The sequence below is a fragment of the Colletotrichum aenigma genome (assembly GCF_013390185.1).
Source record: "Colletotrichum aenigma strain Cg56 chromosome Unknown KSG_Cg56_contig05, whole genome shotgun sequence".
Taxonomy (NCBI): domain Eukaryota; kingdom Fungi; phylum Ascomycota; class Sordariomycetes; order Glomerellales; family Glomerellaceae; genus Colletotrichum; species Colletotrichum aenigma.
In genome coordinates, this window is record NW_023500911.1 from 2,741,955 (window position 1) to 2,759,154 (window position 17,200).

The 17,200-nt window shown below is 54.6% G+C and overlaps 3 protein-coding genes across 3 annotated transcripts; 2 read left to right on the forward strand and 1 right to left on the reverse strand.

Annotated features, from left to right (window-relative positions):
- Positions 1-1,583: 1,583 nt before the first annotated feature.
- Positions 1,584-4,800, forward strand: EVI5L (EVI5-like protein; the record flags this gene model as incomplete). Its single annotated transcript, XM_037323656.1, has 3 exons — positions 1,584-2,051; positions 2,110-2,720; positions 2,826-4,800. The coding sequence occupies 3 exons, from the start codon at positions 1,584-1,586 to the stop codon at positions 4,798-4,800; spliced, it is 3,054 nt and encodes a 1,017-aa protein (XP_037177795.1).
- Positions 4,801-8,455: 3,655 nt separating this feature from the next.
- On the forward strand, positions 8,456-9,819 carry RTN1 (Reticulon-like protein 1; the record flags this gene model as incomplete). The annotated part of the gene is made up of 5 exons (XM_037323657.1): positions 8,456-8,531; positions 8,695-8,727; positions 8,808-8,969; positions 9,026-9,327; positions 9,397-9,819. 5 exons carry the CDS (start codon positions 8,456-8,458, stop codon positions 9,817-9,819), a joined length of 996 nt encoding a protein of 331 aa, XP_037178482.1.
- A 1,128-nt stretch (positions 9,820-10,947) lies between these two features.
- TOP2 (DNA topoisomerase 2) lies at positions 10,948-16,348 on the reverse strand (the record flags this gene model as incomplete). The annotated part of the gene is made up of 2 exons (XM_037323658.1): positions 10,948-12,615; positions 12,671-16,348. 2 exons carry the CDS (start codon positions 16,346-16,348, stop codon positions 10,948-10,950), a joined length of 5,346 nt encoding a protein of 1,781 aa, XP_037178483.1.
- Between the last annotated feature and the right edge of the window lie 852 nt (positions 16,349-17,200).

Here is a 17,200-nt window from a genome sequence, read left to right on the forward strand (position 1 = left end):
CCGCACTCTTTTTGATTTTATTTTTGCCCACCACACCGATCGGCGGCCAGAACAGGGACGGGAAGAGGAACGCACCACCGCGGTAGTCTTGGCTAAATCGCAGTACTCACCAACCTATTACCTCGCTGGCGTTCCTACCTTAAGGCCCGTCCACGAATAATACGGTCTACCTGCGCTAGGAAGTTAGGCATCCTATCTTAGGCCTTCCACCGGTGTGGATGCTGCGTTGCAAGTCTCCAACCAGGCAGGCCAGACGGGACGTCACGAGCGAGACAGGTCCTGAGGTCCAAACCGATGCCCTTGCCTTCCACCCCGAGCACGCGGAAAAAAGTGCTGTACACAGCAATAAGGAGATGCCTGGAGGCAACGGAGAACGGCCCCATACACTCATTCTAGGTTGCAACTGCTGGAACCGCCTGTACTACGGCAAATCCAGCCCACTCACCCTTCATACTGGGACCACCAGTCATCCCCCCCAGCGTTTCAGCGTCCTTGGCCCCTCGATGAAACGACAAAACCAGAGCAGCACTCACATCACCCGTCGCGCCTGACAGGCCAATCCCCTCTGCTGCCGTCCAGCCAAACCCTCTTTTCTCATTCCTCCCGAGTCCCAGTCCCAGTCATTGTTTTGTCCCAAGACTGCCTTTCTCTCCCTCCTGTCACCTTGAGCCGCCGGATGTCGCCTTAGGTTTCCTCCTCTTCCCTTCCCAGGAGAGCTTCTGTGAGAGACCGCGCGCGTGTGTGAGTGTGGATTGTGGATTCTGTATTCCCTTTCCATTGCTTTGCCTTGTCGTTAATTGCCCACAGAAGGCCCCCTTGCTTTTCTTTATTACCAGGAAACCGTTGGACGAGATATTTCGGGGAGAGCCAGCCACCAAAAAAGTCCACAAGTCGTCCGAGCCAGTCGGTCACTCTTGCTACCACTTCGTCACGCACAACACACACACACACACACACACACACACACACACACACACACACACACACTCAGTCAGCTACCCGCTGCGTTGCTGGCTGTCGTGTTACTGCCCCAATTCCTACTGCCACCAACCTTGTGCACATCCGGGATCCGCATTGCTTGTGGTCTTGTGTGTCTCTGTCTCCTGGCTTTGAGGCTCGCACTCCCTTCTCGGCACATTCATTGGGCACCCGATTCGAGAGGGACTCGACTGACCCGACTCCCGAACTCCCGCCGGGCAAACACAACAAACCCCTACTCCAACTCCACGAACTTCGAATTCTCCGTCTCGTTCAGCGAGATTGGTCTGCGTTTTATGACCGCGCCAGGCACTGGTCCGCGACCGTACATTCGTTGACCCTCCTACCGACCACCAACTGACTGCTGGGCCCGCCCCTTCGCTTGCGAGTCCACATTCCAGTCGACATCTCTGATCCCTGGCCAAACACCAAAAATACTAAGAAGTATACCCGCCGAGGCATAGTAGGCCTGGCCAATGGAGCCGGCGCTGCAGCAACGAAGCGATGAAGTCGAAAACAACACCGAGTTGACGCATGCCAAACCCGAATCGAGACCCGCTCCCGCAGCCGCCGACGACATCGACCCCCGGGAAACGACACCCAAAATGGAGGCCCACGATTCCATGGTAACCGTCAGGCTCTCTGAACCGCCTATCTTGTCTATAGACACCAACGTTGGCCCCGGCTCGCCGCCGAGGAGGAGACCTAGTACTGTTCGCATCGAAAAGCTACCTTTCCCCGAAAGCACAGCGCCAGTTGGGGCCACAAACGTAGCCGAAGGCGAGGGCGAGATCGATGGCGATACCACACCACCAAGTGACCCGACGACGCCTTTGCCAGTGACAAACGCTGCAAAGACCCTCCAAGACGAGCTTGTGGACTACGAGGACGAGGAGGGTGACGAGGTCGGCGAACTGGTGTCTAGGGTATCACCTGCGAAAGTCTCACCCATAGGCATACCCGACGAGGTGATCAGCCCTCTTCCACCCGACGACGAAGAAGAGGAAGAAGTGAACTGGGACGAGTTGCAAAAAACAGAGGCAGAAGAACCCAGGGACGCAGACACCGACAGAGTGAGTGAACGCCGCACAAATCATATCTTATTTGGCCAACTAACGACTGTTCCCACAGTCAACGGCCATGTTACTGGCTATGCTCGAGAAAGAGAACGACAAATTGGCTACGAACCCGAAGAGCATCAAAGTACAGCCTACTGAGCAAGTCACCGCTTCCAATCGCCCCAGACCGCCATCAATGGCCCAACTGCGGCACATGGTAACGGGGCCGACGCCCCCAGCCCTGCGTTACTCGATGCTCCCGCCGCCACCGATGACCGACCTCGAATTCTACGCAGCATTGGTCAAGGACTACCAGCAAACTGCTGCCCGTTTGCCCACGTTGTTATCTAACAAGATCCGGAAAGGTGTCCCTCCGCCATTGCGGGGCGTCGTGTGGCAAAGCATGTCGGGCGCGAGAGACACCGCGCTGGAAGAGCAGTACGAGCGATTCTCGGGCGAAACGAGCCCCTACGAAGCCACCATTGGCAAAGATCTGGGTCGGAGTTTCCCCGGTGTCGACATGTTTCGCGACCCGGAAGGCGACGGACAGCGTATGCTGGGCAGGGTGCTGAAATGCTTCAGTCTCTACGACACAAAGATTGGTTACTGCCAAGGGCTGGCATTTCTGGTCGGCCCGCTATTGATGCACATGCCCGATAAGCAGGCGTTCTGTGTATTGGTTCGGTAAGTGCCAATAAAAGTTGATCCCAACTTCTGGGCAGCTCCCGACCGAAAAGAAACCTTGTTTCTGTGGTAATGCGACGTCAAAGCTAACATTGGGATGGGCAGATTGATGGAACGTTATGATCTGCGCAGCTGTTTCCTGCCAGACCTGTCAGGTCTGCATGTGCGCATCTATCAGTTTCGAGAGCTTCTGCGCGAGCATCTGACGCCGGTGTCGAACCATTTGGAAGAACTTCAGGTCGATCCGGCGTACGTTTCACAGTGGTTCCTCAGCTTTTTTGCCGTTACATGTCCCCTGCCAATGCTGTTTCGCATCTACGATGTCATCTTTGCCGAGGGGGCCCCGGAGACCCTTATGCGGGTCGCCCTATCCCTGATGCAGAAGAATCAGGCCCGGATTTTGGCGTGCACCGAGCTTGAGGACGTTATGCAACTTCTCCTTTCGAGAGGTCTGTGGGATTGTTACCATTACAACGCAGATGAGTTTGTCCAGGATTTTGTCAGTTTATCGGGTATCGTTACTCGCGAGAAATTGGCACAGTTGGAGCAGGGGTACCGAGACGCGCAGATCGCTAGTGCAAATGCGGCGCGTTCCTCGGACGTGACCTCTGCAGCGTCCCGATTCCTGGGCCGCATTTGGGCTTCCTCCACCATCATCTCCCCGAAATCTTCCTCCACCCTGAGCCCGGGCCTCACCGCTCCGTCACGGCCTTTGAGCATGTTACGCAGGAGCACATCGAAGCAGAGTCTGGCTTCTACTCTCAATTCGATGGAAGCCAGCTCCGTCAGCGTCCTCAGTTCTGCGTCTACCGAAGCCACCACCATCTCCCGCGACTCATCCAACACTGACGACAATGCCTCCATCCGCGAATCGACACCGGTCGGCAATGGCATCGCAAAGTCCATTAATGCCACTGGCGCAAAGAAGACGCAAGATCATTATCTGCACACTCAGATCGAAGACCTCCTCGCCGCCTTGACCGAAGCGCAACGAAATCACGCCCTGCTCGCAAGCGAACTACAACAGGAACGGGAACAGCGCGAGGAGGATAAGCAGGTTGTGCGGTCGCTGTTAGACGGCTTGCGTAAAAAGGCCAGCAACGACTCTGTCAGTACCGACGCGAGCGTCGATACTCTCAAGGCCACCGACCCCGCAACTGAGGCACGCGAGGGAGGCGTGGGAGATGTGGCCTCAGGGCCACAAGAAAATGCCAAGGCTACCGAACAGGTTCAGCCTTCACCCGAGGAGCTTTCCAAGATGCTCGATGTCGTCGAAGAAAGATTTGGGCGCCATGTTAGCGATGAACGCAGGAAGTCTGCAAGTGGCGAGTCAAAGTCGCACATGCAACAGGAATTGCAGCAACTCAAGGACCAGCTGGCTAGCGCGGTGTCGCAGGCCCAGAACTACGACCGGAAGATACACGATTTGGACCAAGAGATTTCTGCATTGAAAGACCAAGTGCGGGAGTCGCATTCACACACGCGCATCCTACATCAGGACAAGCAACGACTCGAGAAGCAGATACACACAATGAGAGCGCGGGCATCGGCTGCAGAGGCGGAGAGTAATAGTCACCACGAAAGCGACGGGCCACTTAGGAAGAGCTCTGCAAGCGGCACCGGCTTGAGAGAGCTGAAACTTGGTAGGAGCAAGTCGACGCCATCCCAAGCGGGATCAATTTTCAGCAAGCGATCTTCATCACTGATCAAGGCGCACGATTCAACCATCCCGACCGTTGCGCCTCCGGTTCCGGCGCCTCCACCGCCAACAGACGACCAGTATGAGGCGCTGCTTTTGGAGCTCGTACAAGCCAAGACTGCCGAAGCTATTGCCAGGCAAGAGGCCGAAGAGATGAAGCAGAAACTGGAGAGCTTGCGCAAAGCGCACGGTCACGTCGCTGCGGCACCTGCAGCAGAGGCACCTACGGCCGCGGGAGCAGCCGCATCAGCCGCTATGGGTGTGTTTGGCCGACTCACGGGCGCATCAACAGAACCTGTCAAACCCGCCAGTCCGGCGCCGACGCCAGCAGCGACTCCCGCGCCCGCGGCGGGAGGAGGATTCTGGGGCTGGAGACGATAGACGCACCGCCATCGATTCATGGCCTAATTAAAGTTCCTCATGGAACGGGACGGAAGCATTCGGAGCATCTAGAGCATTTTGCATTCTGGTTGGGGGCGGCATTCACAATGGGTACCAGGCCCCGTGGCCCCGTCGTCCTGCTCATCGCATAGAAAGGCAACACTTTGCATCCGCGGACGCTGGCATGCGCTCCGCGTTGGGGGACCATTTTTCTTCATTGCATTCTAGACTGTTCCCCTTTTTTCACTTCCATTCTCACACATAGCATTGGAGTTGAGGAACCATACTCCCCAGACGAATGGATTTTCGTCTTTATGACTAGGGATGTTTTATGCCGCTGCCCGTTTTTTTTGTTTTTTTTTTTGTTTTTTTCCCTCCTCAACCCGTCGGGGCAGGCGGACGGAGCACCGGGAGAAAGATTCACCAGATACAGGCAGTACTAGTTTACCAGTAGCACCTTTAGTTGACAAGAATTGAATCATGACATGAAGTCAAAACAATGTATTGCTGCATCTCTGCTCGTTTATCTTTTTTTTTTTTTCCTTTTTTAACCCTGTTGTTTCTTTTTCCTCTTCAGTCAAGATGGGAAGCTAGATGCAACATCGATTTCGCCGTCGTCAACCAACGCATCTTCGTCCGGTCATCGAACGATGTCGAAACAGCCAACGGTTTCCCCCTATCTTGAGTGGGGCGGATTCCCCTCCAGCGTCACAGTTGCAACGGATTGCAGTTTTTGGGTTTCTGGACCCCTGTGGCGGTGCACCGTGCTGAAAAGGTGGGGAGCTCACCTTGATCAACGGGCCTTTCCTAAACGGGAAGCAGCAAAAGCATGTGAAAGAGTGGCGCTCGATCCACTGGGACTTGAGGCTGGGATACGCTGGTTTTGACGATGGGTTGCTGTGGTAAAAGAAGGGCGTATGTTGTTGGCCAACGTTGTAATCTTGTCTACGTACGCAAGTATGGAAACTCCCTTGAGGTAAAGCACTTTTCAATTTTCAGTACACCGCCTATTAGGACTTCCAGCTTTAAGTCATGGAATTGGAGATATTCAGTCACTTTTGTGGGCGCCAGAAGCGTGCCCTTCTGGAAGAAGAGGCAGGCCTTGATTTGTATGTCGAGGAAGATCCTAAGTATGCTCTAGACTAACGAGAAGGAAAGTCTTCTTGCAGTCACCGTTATTTTCTTTGGCAGAGTACTTGGATGCGCGGGTATTGACCGCATCACATCGGTATGGTTTGGTTCGTTATTGTGTATGGTGTCCGCAACCGTCAGGTTTGGGAAGCCATTCGATCTGGACACAAGCCAGTCTCGTGCTGGACTGCCTCTGAGAAACACAGCCAGCGGAACATAATGACAGACGTGCCAAAGAAAGACAAATCACGGCATGCCCGTATGAGCGCCTTCTCAACGTCGCGTCGTTTCTTCCACATGGATCGGAGTCCGGGCGACGTTTCGCACGTGTGAAATGGAAGGAAAGATTTGGGGCACGTGCTCCCGCACCGCTGAGGAGGGGCACAAGGGAAAAGCCCCGGACCCCGATCCGCACCGGACGGCAGACGGCGTGGCCCTGATTCCGAGCTGGTTTGAGCACTACGTGTGGAGTTGCATTTACGATTGTTCATCTGGTGGTTTTTGTGGCTTTTTCGACTTTGGAAATGGGCGGAAGAGCGGTCGGTTGGGGCTTCACATGGTTCGTCTGATGGTAATCGGTTTTTCTTCTTTTTGCGGTTTTGGCGGCCGTCCCACTGCGGGTTCTTGCGCACCTGGGACATGTCAAATTCTGACATGTTTGGGCATTCCGCTGTTGGCTTTTGCTCACGGACGGAGCTGTCGCAGTTTTTATGTGGGTTTCCTCTCAATAACCTGGGCAACGGAAGAGATGAGCGATTGAGGGTGATATCGTGAGTTTTGGTTGCTGAGCAGGAGGGGCTAAAAAAGGGCGGGCCACAATGCGCTACGCTACGTGGTACGCCTGCGAGCTAGGACCATGCCTGCTCCTCCATGATTACTATCGCGATTCGAAATCTGGCTTGGATGAATGGAGGGACAACACAGTGTTTTCTAAGGTGACTGGCGGACATGTAAAGTGACCCGGACGCCGGTACCGGGATGGCGGGAAGCAGGAAAGTGAAGATACATTACAGACATCAGCACATCGGATATCGAAATGCCATGGTTTCAGGTTTTTCTGGTTCTACCCCAGGCTAGCACCGCTGCTGCGATGATGAGATGGTGAACACACGTTTTGTACGTGCCCCAGTCCACAGCCGCGCGCAAAAATGCTGCTTCCTGCACTACTTATTGAGTGCAGGAAGACAGGACAGGACAGGCTGGAGAAGTATACTGGTAAAAGGTCTGGGCTCGCAGACGACGCAACTGACGGGAGGGACGCGATGACCGTCACATGCCGCCTGCATGATTAGCGCCGCAAAGGAGGATGCAGCTACGGTGGGATGACGCCAAAGATGGGGCCACGGTGCGGCATTGAAGGAGACGACGACGGCAATACATCGTCATTGGGCGCCGAGCTGCTGTCAATGGGAGGTAGTCAATGGGTCGCCTTGGTTGGAGTGGTCGATTGGTTGCTGTGGCACACTTTTTGCGTCATCAAGTGTGTGGAAACCAAGCTGGCGCGGGCACTAGCCACACTCCGACCGAGCAAGGCAGGGCCCCTCTACTTCTTCCTCTCTCTCGGCGCAGGACCCATCCATGGGTGCAGGTCGCGCTGGTGGAGCTACGGCGTACTGATTGTGGTGGATTGCAGGCGCGCCGGCAGCAGTTGGTTAGCTGCGGGCAGAAAAGGCAGACGCTGCGATACGTGTGACAGGCAAGGTACCCATCCGTCGTGTGTAATCGGTGAACGAGTGTCCTGAGCAAGCGAGGTAGCCCGCCAGCTGGTGACGGGAAAGAAGGGAGAACGGGAAAGTCGGAGGGGCGAAAGGAAAAACAGGTGACGGGAGAGAGAGAAAGAGACAGAGACAGCTAGACTTCAGTGTTCCATATCAGAAAGGACAGAAAGCTCCTGCCCGCTACGTGGGCCCCTCTTCGCCGGCCGCCAGGCCCTGTTTTGGAGGTAGGAGCGTCACTGTCCCGCCAGAAGGGGAAGGGACGAATGCTCTCGCGTCCATATGGGTGCTAAAATGCTAGGTGCTGCTGGGCTGGGCCGCTGGACCTGGCGTTGGCACGGACGGCCCTGTGGGCTCTGCGTGCTCCTTTCTTTTTGATCTTCATTTGCATCACTGCCAACCCAGGCGCGCGCCGCACCACACACACACAAAGTCTTTTTTCCCCTTCCCTTCCCTTCCACCTCTGCCTGCCTACCTACCTGCCTTACTTCTCCTACCCACACCTCTCTGGTTTATCTGCCTGAGCTTCCGGATTTTCCTCCAGACCATCACAAACACAAACAACCTAACACCTGGACTTGTAACTCTCCCTGCCCTTTATCTGCTGTCTACCTCCCACCGACCTTACAGCTGTCGTCACTCACCACGCAAACCAAACCCAAGCTCCGATTTCTTTGAAACACCGCCCGCTGCTCGTGCTGTAGCTTTTTCTCAAGCAGATCCCGGTATCACACGACCACTCAACCCAACTCTTCCAACCTACAACACCACACAGAACATCACAAGCAACCCGTCGTGATCTCATCGCAATGGCCGACTTCCCGGACGCCCCGACCACGGCTCCCTCTGCCAACGGCAACTCTTACGTCCAGGCTACCAAGGACAGTAAGGTACGTTATCGCCGCGCCGCTCCTGCACTCTCGCCGAACCCGCGACTCCCGATCCCGGCATCCATGGCTTTGAGGAACCTCCGGCTAACCTGGCGATTAGTGTTTCAAGCTTCACCTCCACGACTGGCGACAGTGATAAGCTAACCCGCACCCTCCAGATGCCGCCGCTGCCTACAATCAGCTCGCCAACGGTATGTATTCTACTTCCTGCCACGCATGACGTATTTGCGGCGCATTTTTCGAGTACTGACCCGATGGCTCTCCCTTCCAGGCCCCGTCGCTCAGAATGTTAAGGATCAGTCTGCAAAGGCTTCTACTGAGTTCGGCAACCTCGCCGCTTCTCGCAGAACGCCTGCCAACCCTGCCGCCACCGGCCAGCCTTTGACTCACTACCATTCTTTCTTCTTCGAGCTTATCTCGTGGAACAACCCTCGTATGTATTGCCCGTGTTCCGTCTGAAGCTCGACCCCGACTAATAGCTATCTCCAGGTGCTTCGGCCATCGCCTACGCCTCCATCGTCACCCTCATCTTCGCCGCTCGCTACCTCGACATCCTGAGATACAGCTTGAAGCTTACCTGGATGGTGCTTGGCACCACCGTCCTCGCCGAGGTCGCTGGCAAGCTTGTCCTCAACAATGGCTTGGCCACCCAGCTCCGTCCCCGCCGCTACTACGTCATTCCGAGGGACACGCTCGATGCGATGATAGGAGACGTCCACGAGCTCATCAACTTTTTCGTGATTGAGGCCCAGCGCATCTTGTTCGCCGAGAATGTCACTGCCTCCGTTGCTGTAAGTTGCTCGCGTGACCCTCTCCACAATTATTGACATCATCGGGACTGACGCCAAATCTTCGCGCAGGCCTTCCTCGGTGCCTTCTTCGCCTACTACCTCGTCAAGATTGTCCCTCTCTGGGGTCTTGGCCTCATCGGCACCACTTCCGTCTTCATGATCCCACTGATCTACACTTCCAACCAGGAGCTCATTGATGCCCAGTTGAACAAGGCCGGCGAGGTCATCAGCCAGCAGACGAGCCAGTTCCGCAGCGTCGCCCAGAAGCACACTGCCGAGGCTGCCAACATCACCAAGCAGTACATGGGCGACTACACTGCCAAGGCCCAGCAGCTGATTGGCCGTCGCTCTGCCTCTCCCGAGGCCGTCTCTAAGCCCGCCCCTGCTGCCCCCGCGGTTGAAGAGAAGGATTTCCCCGCTGCCCCCAGCAGCGAGTTCGAGAACAGCGAGCCTGTCGTTCCCGAGAAGGAGACCCCCATGGTCGCTTCCTAAATGCCTCCTCATTCGACTTGGCTTTCCTGAGTGTACACAGGCTGGCGGATATACGTCGTATGCCACTGGTCTGGCGGCAACGGAACGACTCATGACGAATATGAATGAGACCACGCACCACACACCTCTCTCTACGACATGTTTGGCGTGGTAGGACTTTGCGGTTGCTTTTGGCAGGAGTTGGTTGCACACACTGAGCAACAAAAGGATAATATCAGACATTGACTTCCAGTGGATGTGGGGACGAGGGCGTCGAACGAGTGATTGTGTACGCATGTAGTGTATTGTCTTGCTTTTAGTTCTCTCTTCATGGCACACGGCTTTGGCGAAAGGGGGATCATCAGATTGTCTAGGGGATGCAACGAAACGAACTATTCCTACAAAAGTAGTGTTTTTCCATCACTCCTACGTGGTGTTCGTAAAAATGACCTTGATATGCTAGTGTGGACTGAGTTCGGCTCAAGGGTGTCTTGCTAGGAATCTTGACTGCGCATACCAGACGTACCACAATGAGGTTTGGCACTACAATACTGCCATGCTTGGTAATGTCGACTACTAGCAGATGTGCACTCGATGCGTCGAAACTTGACGCCGGTCCAGGGAGCACTACGTGGGTGTCGATGGTGATTGATGAACAAGGCGCTGATCTGGCTTATGCAGTTGGAGGAACGTCGACAAGCCATTTCTTGTCATTCGAGCTGAAGCGGCCAGGTTTCACAGCCTCTCGGACTGCGTCTGGGACGGGCTAATATCATAGTCATCAACATCCGAGCGGGTCACCAAACAAAGATTGCACAGGTCGTTGAAGAATAGGTATCCCATATTGCCCGTTCTCGCAGACAATATAATACTAAGGAGCAAGAGACGGCCTAGCCTATGCCGCCAACATAATAAAAAAAAGAGCAAGAGAGTTTCCCAGAGACCATGAAAGAGGAATACCTGGTCATAAAGCAAAGCAAATCGGCAAGCAGCGGCATGACTGCTTCCGTAAGACCACCCCGCCGTACCCGTACCCCCTTTCGCCGTTCCCTTTTCCAAGTGTACAGACACACATCCACACGCGCAACGAGCACACACATGTTATACATATGCGGTTTACTACACCTCCCTCAACCTTCACGAGGACTTCTAGTCACTCTCATCCATGTCGAACGGGTCCTCGCTGGCCTCGTCAACGTCCATCTCGCTGTCATCATCAAAGTCGTACTTGGGCTTCGCCTTGGCCTTAGTGGCAGCCGCACGTCCAGGGCGGCTTCTAGCAGCTGGCCGTGGCGGGGACTCTGGCTCCTCCATCTCGACATCCTCATCTTCATCATCGGACAACACACGCTTGGCCTTCTTTGCGGCGTATGCCTTGGCCGCGGGAGACAGCGTCGTTGTCTTGGCTGCCGCCTTGGGCTTGGGCTTGGCCTTTGCTGGGGCCTCGTCATCCTTGGGCTTGTTCTTGGCTCCGGCAGGACGGCCGCGCTTCTTGACGGGTGCGGCAGCGGCAGGCGCGGGCTTGGCCTTAGATGTGGACGCCTTGGACGCCTTCGCGGCGGGCGCACCGTCGTCGCTCAAGAAGCTGTCAATGTCATCCTCCTTGGTCATTGTCTTATGAGGGGACGACCGAGCGAGCATCTCGTAGTTGGTATCATCGACCTCCTCGTCATCAAAAGTCCTCGAAGGTTTAGTCTTGATCCTGGGCATGGTCGAGTCGCGGCCCTCAGGTCGGTTCATGGCGAACAAGCTAAGTCGGCCAGTCTGAGATTCCTTCGCTGATCCGCCGATACCTCGGACCAAAGCACCAATGTCGCCAATTTGGTTGTCATCGGCCTCGCTTTCTTCTTCCGAGGAGTCGTCTATGACGTAAGACGGCTTCTTCTTGACGGCAGAGGCTCTTGAGCCCCGTGAAGCAGCAGCATTCTTTGAAGACTTGGTGGGTGCAGGCTCTACGGAGACGCTCTTCTCCACAGAAGCGCTCTTCTCAATAGAAGCACTGTCCTCAGCAGCGCTAGCAAACTCATCTTCGTCAGACAGGTCGTCGATAACGTACTTCCTAGTCGATGCAGCACGTCGAGAAGCAGTTGGTTTGACTGCCGCAGCTGCAGCGGGCTTCTCTGTGGAGCTCTTCTTGCCCAGACCAGCAAAATCGTCGTCACTATCGTCTAACTCTTCCACCCGAGGCGAGGGCTTCTTGGCTGCCGCGGACTTTTGACTTTGCGAAGAAACGTCTTCGGTAGATTCCGCCGGAGCAGATGCACTGGGCTTGCCCAGGCTGGCGAATTCTTCGTCATCGTCCGAATCGGATAAGGTGTAGATAGGCTTCTTCTTCGTTGTCGCCGCCCTCTGTGGTTTCTCAGGCGCGGCAGGCTTGGAAGAAGTCTTCTTGCCGAGAGAGGCAAAATCGTCGTCAGAAAACGCGTCCTCGTCCTCCTTCTTGGCCTTGGCCTTCTCAAACATGGCAGCAAATCTTTCAGCAGCCTTCTCTGTCACTTTGGGAGCTGCGGCTGCCTTGACCTTCGCAGTAGCCCTCTTGCGCTCGCCAGGCTCATACTCGTCATCATCCTTCTTGGCCTTGCGACCCTTGCCAGCACCTATCTTCTTGGATACGCGGCGACCAAGTCTGCGGATGGAGGTTTGGATTTCAGCGTCGAGGGCCATCTGGTTCTCCCACTCGGCAACGAACTCGTCAAGATCTTGGCACCAGAGATCCTTCTCGCTCAGGGCGAGAAGGGAGTCGTGTTCGGCCTTCTTGCTCTCGATCTGCCTCTGCAGCCTATCGAGGCGTTCTTGCGTCAGAGACCATAGTGGCATCTACAAAATCAATTAGTTGCGAAGCTTAGAAATCTCGGATGATGGGGTGACAAACAGAAAGAAGGTAGTCGTAAGCGTTCGATTGCTCATCCGCTCCTTCCTCGTCCTCCTCGTCGCCCTCCATTTCCTCATCGGTGTTCTTCTTCTTGGCTTGCTTGTCCTTGTTCCTCGGGAACGGCTCGTACTTGCGCTTAGCGAGCTCCTCAACCAGGACGGCCTTCTTCTTCTTGGCAATGACGAGCTTTCCGTCGATAATCTCCCTGATGAAACGAGCCTGCTCAGACAGCTTTCTGAAATCGGCATGATAGACACCGAGCCAGTGCTTCTTGCGCTCGGCGTACATGTCCAGACGGTAGTGGTAGAACTCCTCAAGAATGTCCTCGACCTTCTCATACTTGCGAATTTGGCCGTTGGTGTCAAAGGCAACCAGGTTGGAGGTGGCAACCTGCTTGGTGAGCTTGAAACGTTCCATGAGACCGTCGGACATGACATCCTTGGTGTGCTTGTCATCCATCTGGATGACAAAGTGCACGTTCTTGTGGTCGTTGAACTCCTTGTAGTCCTTGATCCAGACAGGGCCCTTGGTGCCGCTGATGACCTCTTCAAGCTTGGCCTTGAAATCGTCCGTCCACATACGAATAGGAAGTTCGGTGATGACGACCTCGCCAGTCTTCTCGTCAATGTCGCAGATGCCGTTGAACTTATATCTGTCCTTGTCGGCAACCTGGGGGGTACCCTTCCAACCGCGGAACCAAGGCATCATAGGCTCAAATGGCGCACCCTCGGGGTTTTCGGGGTCAAGACGGCCCATACGTCTCTTCAGGTTCTCAACGATGTGCATAGGGTGGTAGTTGGGAATTGAGGTGCTCCAACCAGTACCAATACCATCAGCACCGTTGCAGAGAATCATGGGAATGACCGGGGCATAACACTTGGGCTCAATTCTCTTGCCGTCCTCATACTGAGGCTCCAAGTTAGGCTCGTCGAGAGTGGAGAAGATCTTTCTCGCGAAAGGGGACAGTCTCGTGTGAATGTAACGAGGACTGGCAGCATCTGAACCACCGGCAAGACGGGAACCGAAGTTGCCACTGGGCTCAAGGCAGTTGATGTTGTTGGAACCGACGAAGTTTTGCGCGAGACCAATAATTGTCTGTTGGAGGGAAACTTCACCATGGTGGTACGATGTCTGCTCGGAGACATAACCAGCCAACTCAATAACCTTTTGATCTTTGGTCAAGTTCCTCTTGAAACAGGCGTACATGACCTTACGCTGACCAGGCTTCAGTCCGTCGACAACAGATGGGATAGATCGCATGTTATCGGCCATACTGAAAAGAATGAGTTCCTTGTTGACAAAGTCCGTGTAGGTAATAGACTTGGTGGAGTGGTCGAGGTATGTACCAGGGATGAAGTTGCCAAGCCACTCCTTTCTCGCGTCGGCCTTCTTCTTGGAGAAGGCGAGCTCGAAAAGCTCAGCCTCATCAGGCTTCATCGTGTTGAACTCCTTCAGATGGTCATCAAGGTTGGTGAAATAGACTTGGGCGTCTTCGTTTGAACTGGTACCCAAACCCTTGAAGTACTTGTAGTGCCACCGAGAAAGTTCGCTGGTGTGTGATTCCTTCCATTCCTCGTATTGGGGCTGGGTGAAGAAGGACTTGAGGCGCTGCGGCTTCTTGGGGTTCGGGCCCTGCCATACCTTCACGATGGGAGTGATGAACTCTCGGAAGAAATCCGGAATCTGAAGCAAGGACGGGTATTGGACTTGGAGGAAGTTGATGAGAAGACCCTTGATGTGAGAACCATCGTGATCCTGATCAGCCATGATCATGAGATGACCGTACCGCAAACCCTTCGTGTCATTGTAAACAGCCTTGTGCTTGAGACCAAGGAATTGCTTGATGTTTTGGATTTCCTGGTTCTTCGTGATTTGGTCAATCGATGCGTCACGTACGTTGAGCATCTTACCACGAAGGGGGAAGACTCCGATGCGGTCAGGGTCCAGGATTGCTCGTCCAGCGACAGCCAAACTCTTGGCAGAGTCACCTTCCGTGAGAATCAGAGTACATTCATGACCGTGGCGGGTGCCAGCCAAGTTAGCATCGACTAGTTTCGAGTTGCTGATGCGGGACCGCTTGTTTCCGTCACTCTTGGCCATCATCTTGTCCGCCTTCTTCTCAGCGAAATCGATAATGTTCTGGATGGCGTCGGACTTGGCGATCTTCTTCAGGAAATCCTCAGTCAGGGGACACTTGCTACCAAACTGGCTGACTTTGGTAGTCATCTGCTCCTTTGTTTGGGAAGTGAATGCGGGGTTGTTGACAAAACAGTTGACGAAAATGAAGATATGATTGCGGATGTGGTTCTGCTTGAGGGCGTGACCCTTCTTCTTCTTGTCGAGAGTCTTGAGCAAGGACCCAGTGATTTGGTCGGCGATGTAGTTGACGTGTGTGCCGCCAGACGTGGTTGCAATAGAGTTGACGAACGAGATTTGTTGGAACGAGCCGTCCGAGACCGTGAACCCAATTTCCCAACGCGGGTGAGCATCGGTCTTGTCAATCTCGACAACAACCTTGGGTTCGACGCCCTCCTCGGCACCGCGTTCCTTGGCGATGGCCTTGGCGTACATCTCACAGTAACCCTTGAACGCAAGCTTGATGTGGGTGCCGTTCAGGTAGGTCTTGACGTTACGGACAGTGCCGGCCATGTCGTAGACTCGGCGTTGGATCAAAGCTTCAAGGTCATCGTCGATGCCCGTCATGCTGAAACGCTTGAAATCGGGCTTGAAGGTAACACGAACGAAGTCACTAGTCTTGCTGCTCGTGATTTTCGCCTTGCCGCACTTGCTCATGTTGTCGGTCCAGACCTGCTTATACCTTTTTCCGTTGGTGGAATCCTGGCACTCGAGAGTGAATTGCTCACTGAAGACGTTGCAAAGCTTCGCACCGTAACCATTGCGACCACCCACTGTCTTCTTCTCCTCGTCGTCGTAGTTTGAACCCGTCAGCAGGTGACCGAAGATCATCTCCGGGATGTAAATCTTCTCTTTTCCGTGGATCTCGACAGGAATTCCCTTTCCATTGTTTTCGACAGAGATCTCTCCGTTCTCGCGGTCGACGGTAACCTTCATGTAGGTCATGGTAGCATCGCGCTGTTTGTTGTCGGCAGCGTTGACCAAGATTTCGTCAAAGATCTTGTAGAGACCAGGCACGAAGGTAACCTTGCGGTACTCCATAAGCTTCGTCTCCTTGTTGAAAACCCACATGGGTTGCTCTGTAGGCTCGACTGAGCCAATGTAGGTATCGGGACGCTTGATGATGTGCTCAAGCTGGGTGAGCTTCTGGTAGGTGTCGGTGGCATTCTTCTTCGACTTTGGCGCTGAAGCGGCCGGCTCGTCATCGTCGAGCATCATGCTATCGTTCTCGATTTCCGCCAGGGGGTTCCCGCTCGACTTCTTGGCGGCAGGAGCCTTCTTAAGCTTCTTAGAGCTGGGAGGTGTGTTGGAAAAGGAAGCGGCGTCATCGTCGTCGCTGTCGGGTTTCGCGCGCTTCTTGGGTGCGGCTTTGGTCTTGAGGGTGGTTTGCGTCAATTTCTTCGCCGGCGCTTTCTTTACAGGAGCCTTGGCCTTTGGCTTCTGCGACGGATCAGTGGTGGCCCCAACGAAGCTGTCAAGCGTGGCGATGGACGCAGGGACATCCGGCTGCGGCGCCGGTTTGGGCGGCGGCAGCGTAGACATTTTGAGAGTGAGAGGTGTGAAAAAGAAAGTACAGGGAAGTTGATCGAGGGGAGTTGGATACAGGAGCGAAAGCATGCAAACAAGTGGGAAAGAAAAGATGTGGTTGCGCGGTTCAGCTGGCGGACTCCGTCGCAAACGCTTCGCGACGAAATAGCAGCTTGTTGTGAGAGGATGGGTTGTGGGTAAATGGACAGCAGAGCGCAAAACCCTGCGACAGGAAGCAAGCTATCGACAGGAAGGAGTGACCAAGCTAGAGCGCTCCTATCTCAGATTGCGATACAGAAGGAGTTGGTGTTCGAAGTGATAATGCGTGATCGGGTATCCACACGTAGGCAAGAATTTGGGATCGCGAAGAAGCAAACATACCGGCGCAAAATCCGACTCCTCACCCATGCTAAACACGGAGGCATCGTCGTCCGAACTCATTCTGTACAGCTTACGCTCCCCGAGGCGCGGGGAGGAACACGAGAATAGACGAAACGCAGTTGTCCCTACGGTCGGCGGCGGTGGTGGTAGTCGAAAAGTCGGCGGCCGTCGACAATACAAAGAAGAATCGACAATCGCAAAACGGCTAGCTGGGCGGACCAGGCGCGCAATTGGCACGAAGGCTCGTGAGAGGGAAACGAGGGGGGAGGAGAGCGAGTGTGCCAGCTCGTCAACGGCCCTTTTCTACATGCGCAAAAGGAGGGTATGTTGGTCGGGATCGTGAAGTCAGATGGTGGGTTTGTGTGCGCTGGCTTTTGTTGTTGGTAGCAACCCCCTTGCGATGTTGATATTTGCCCCGGTGTAAACATTGGGAGTCGCGACATGGTCTTCTCTAACTGGACCGCGTTTGGGCGACTGCCTCCTTTG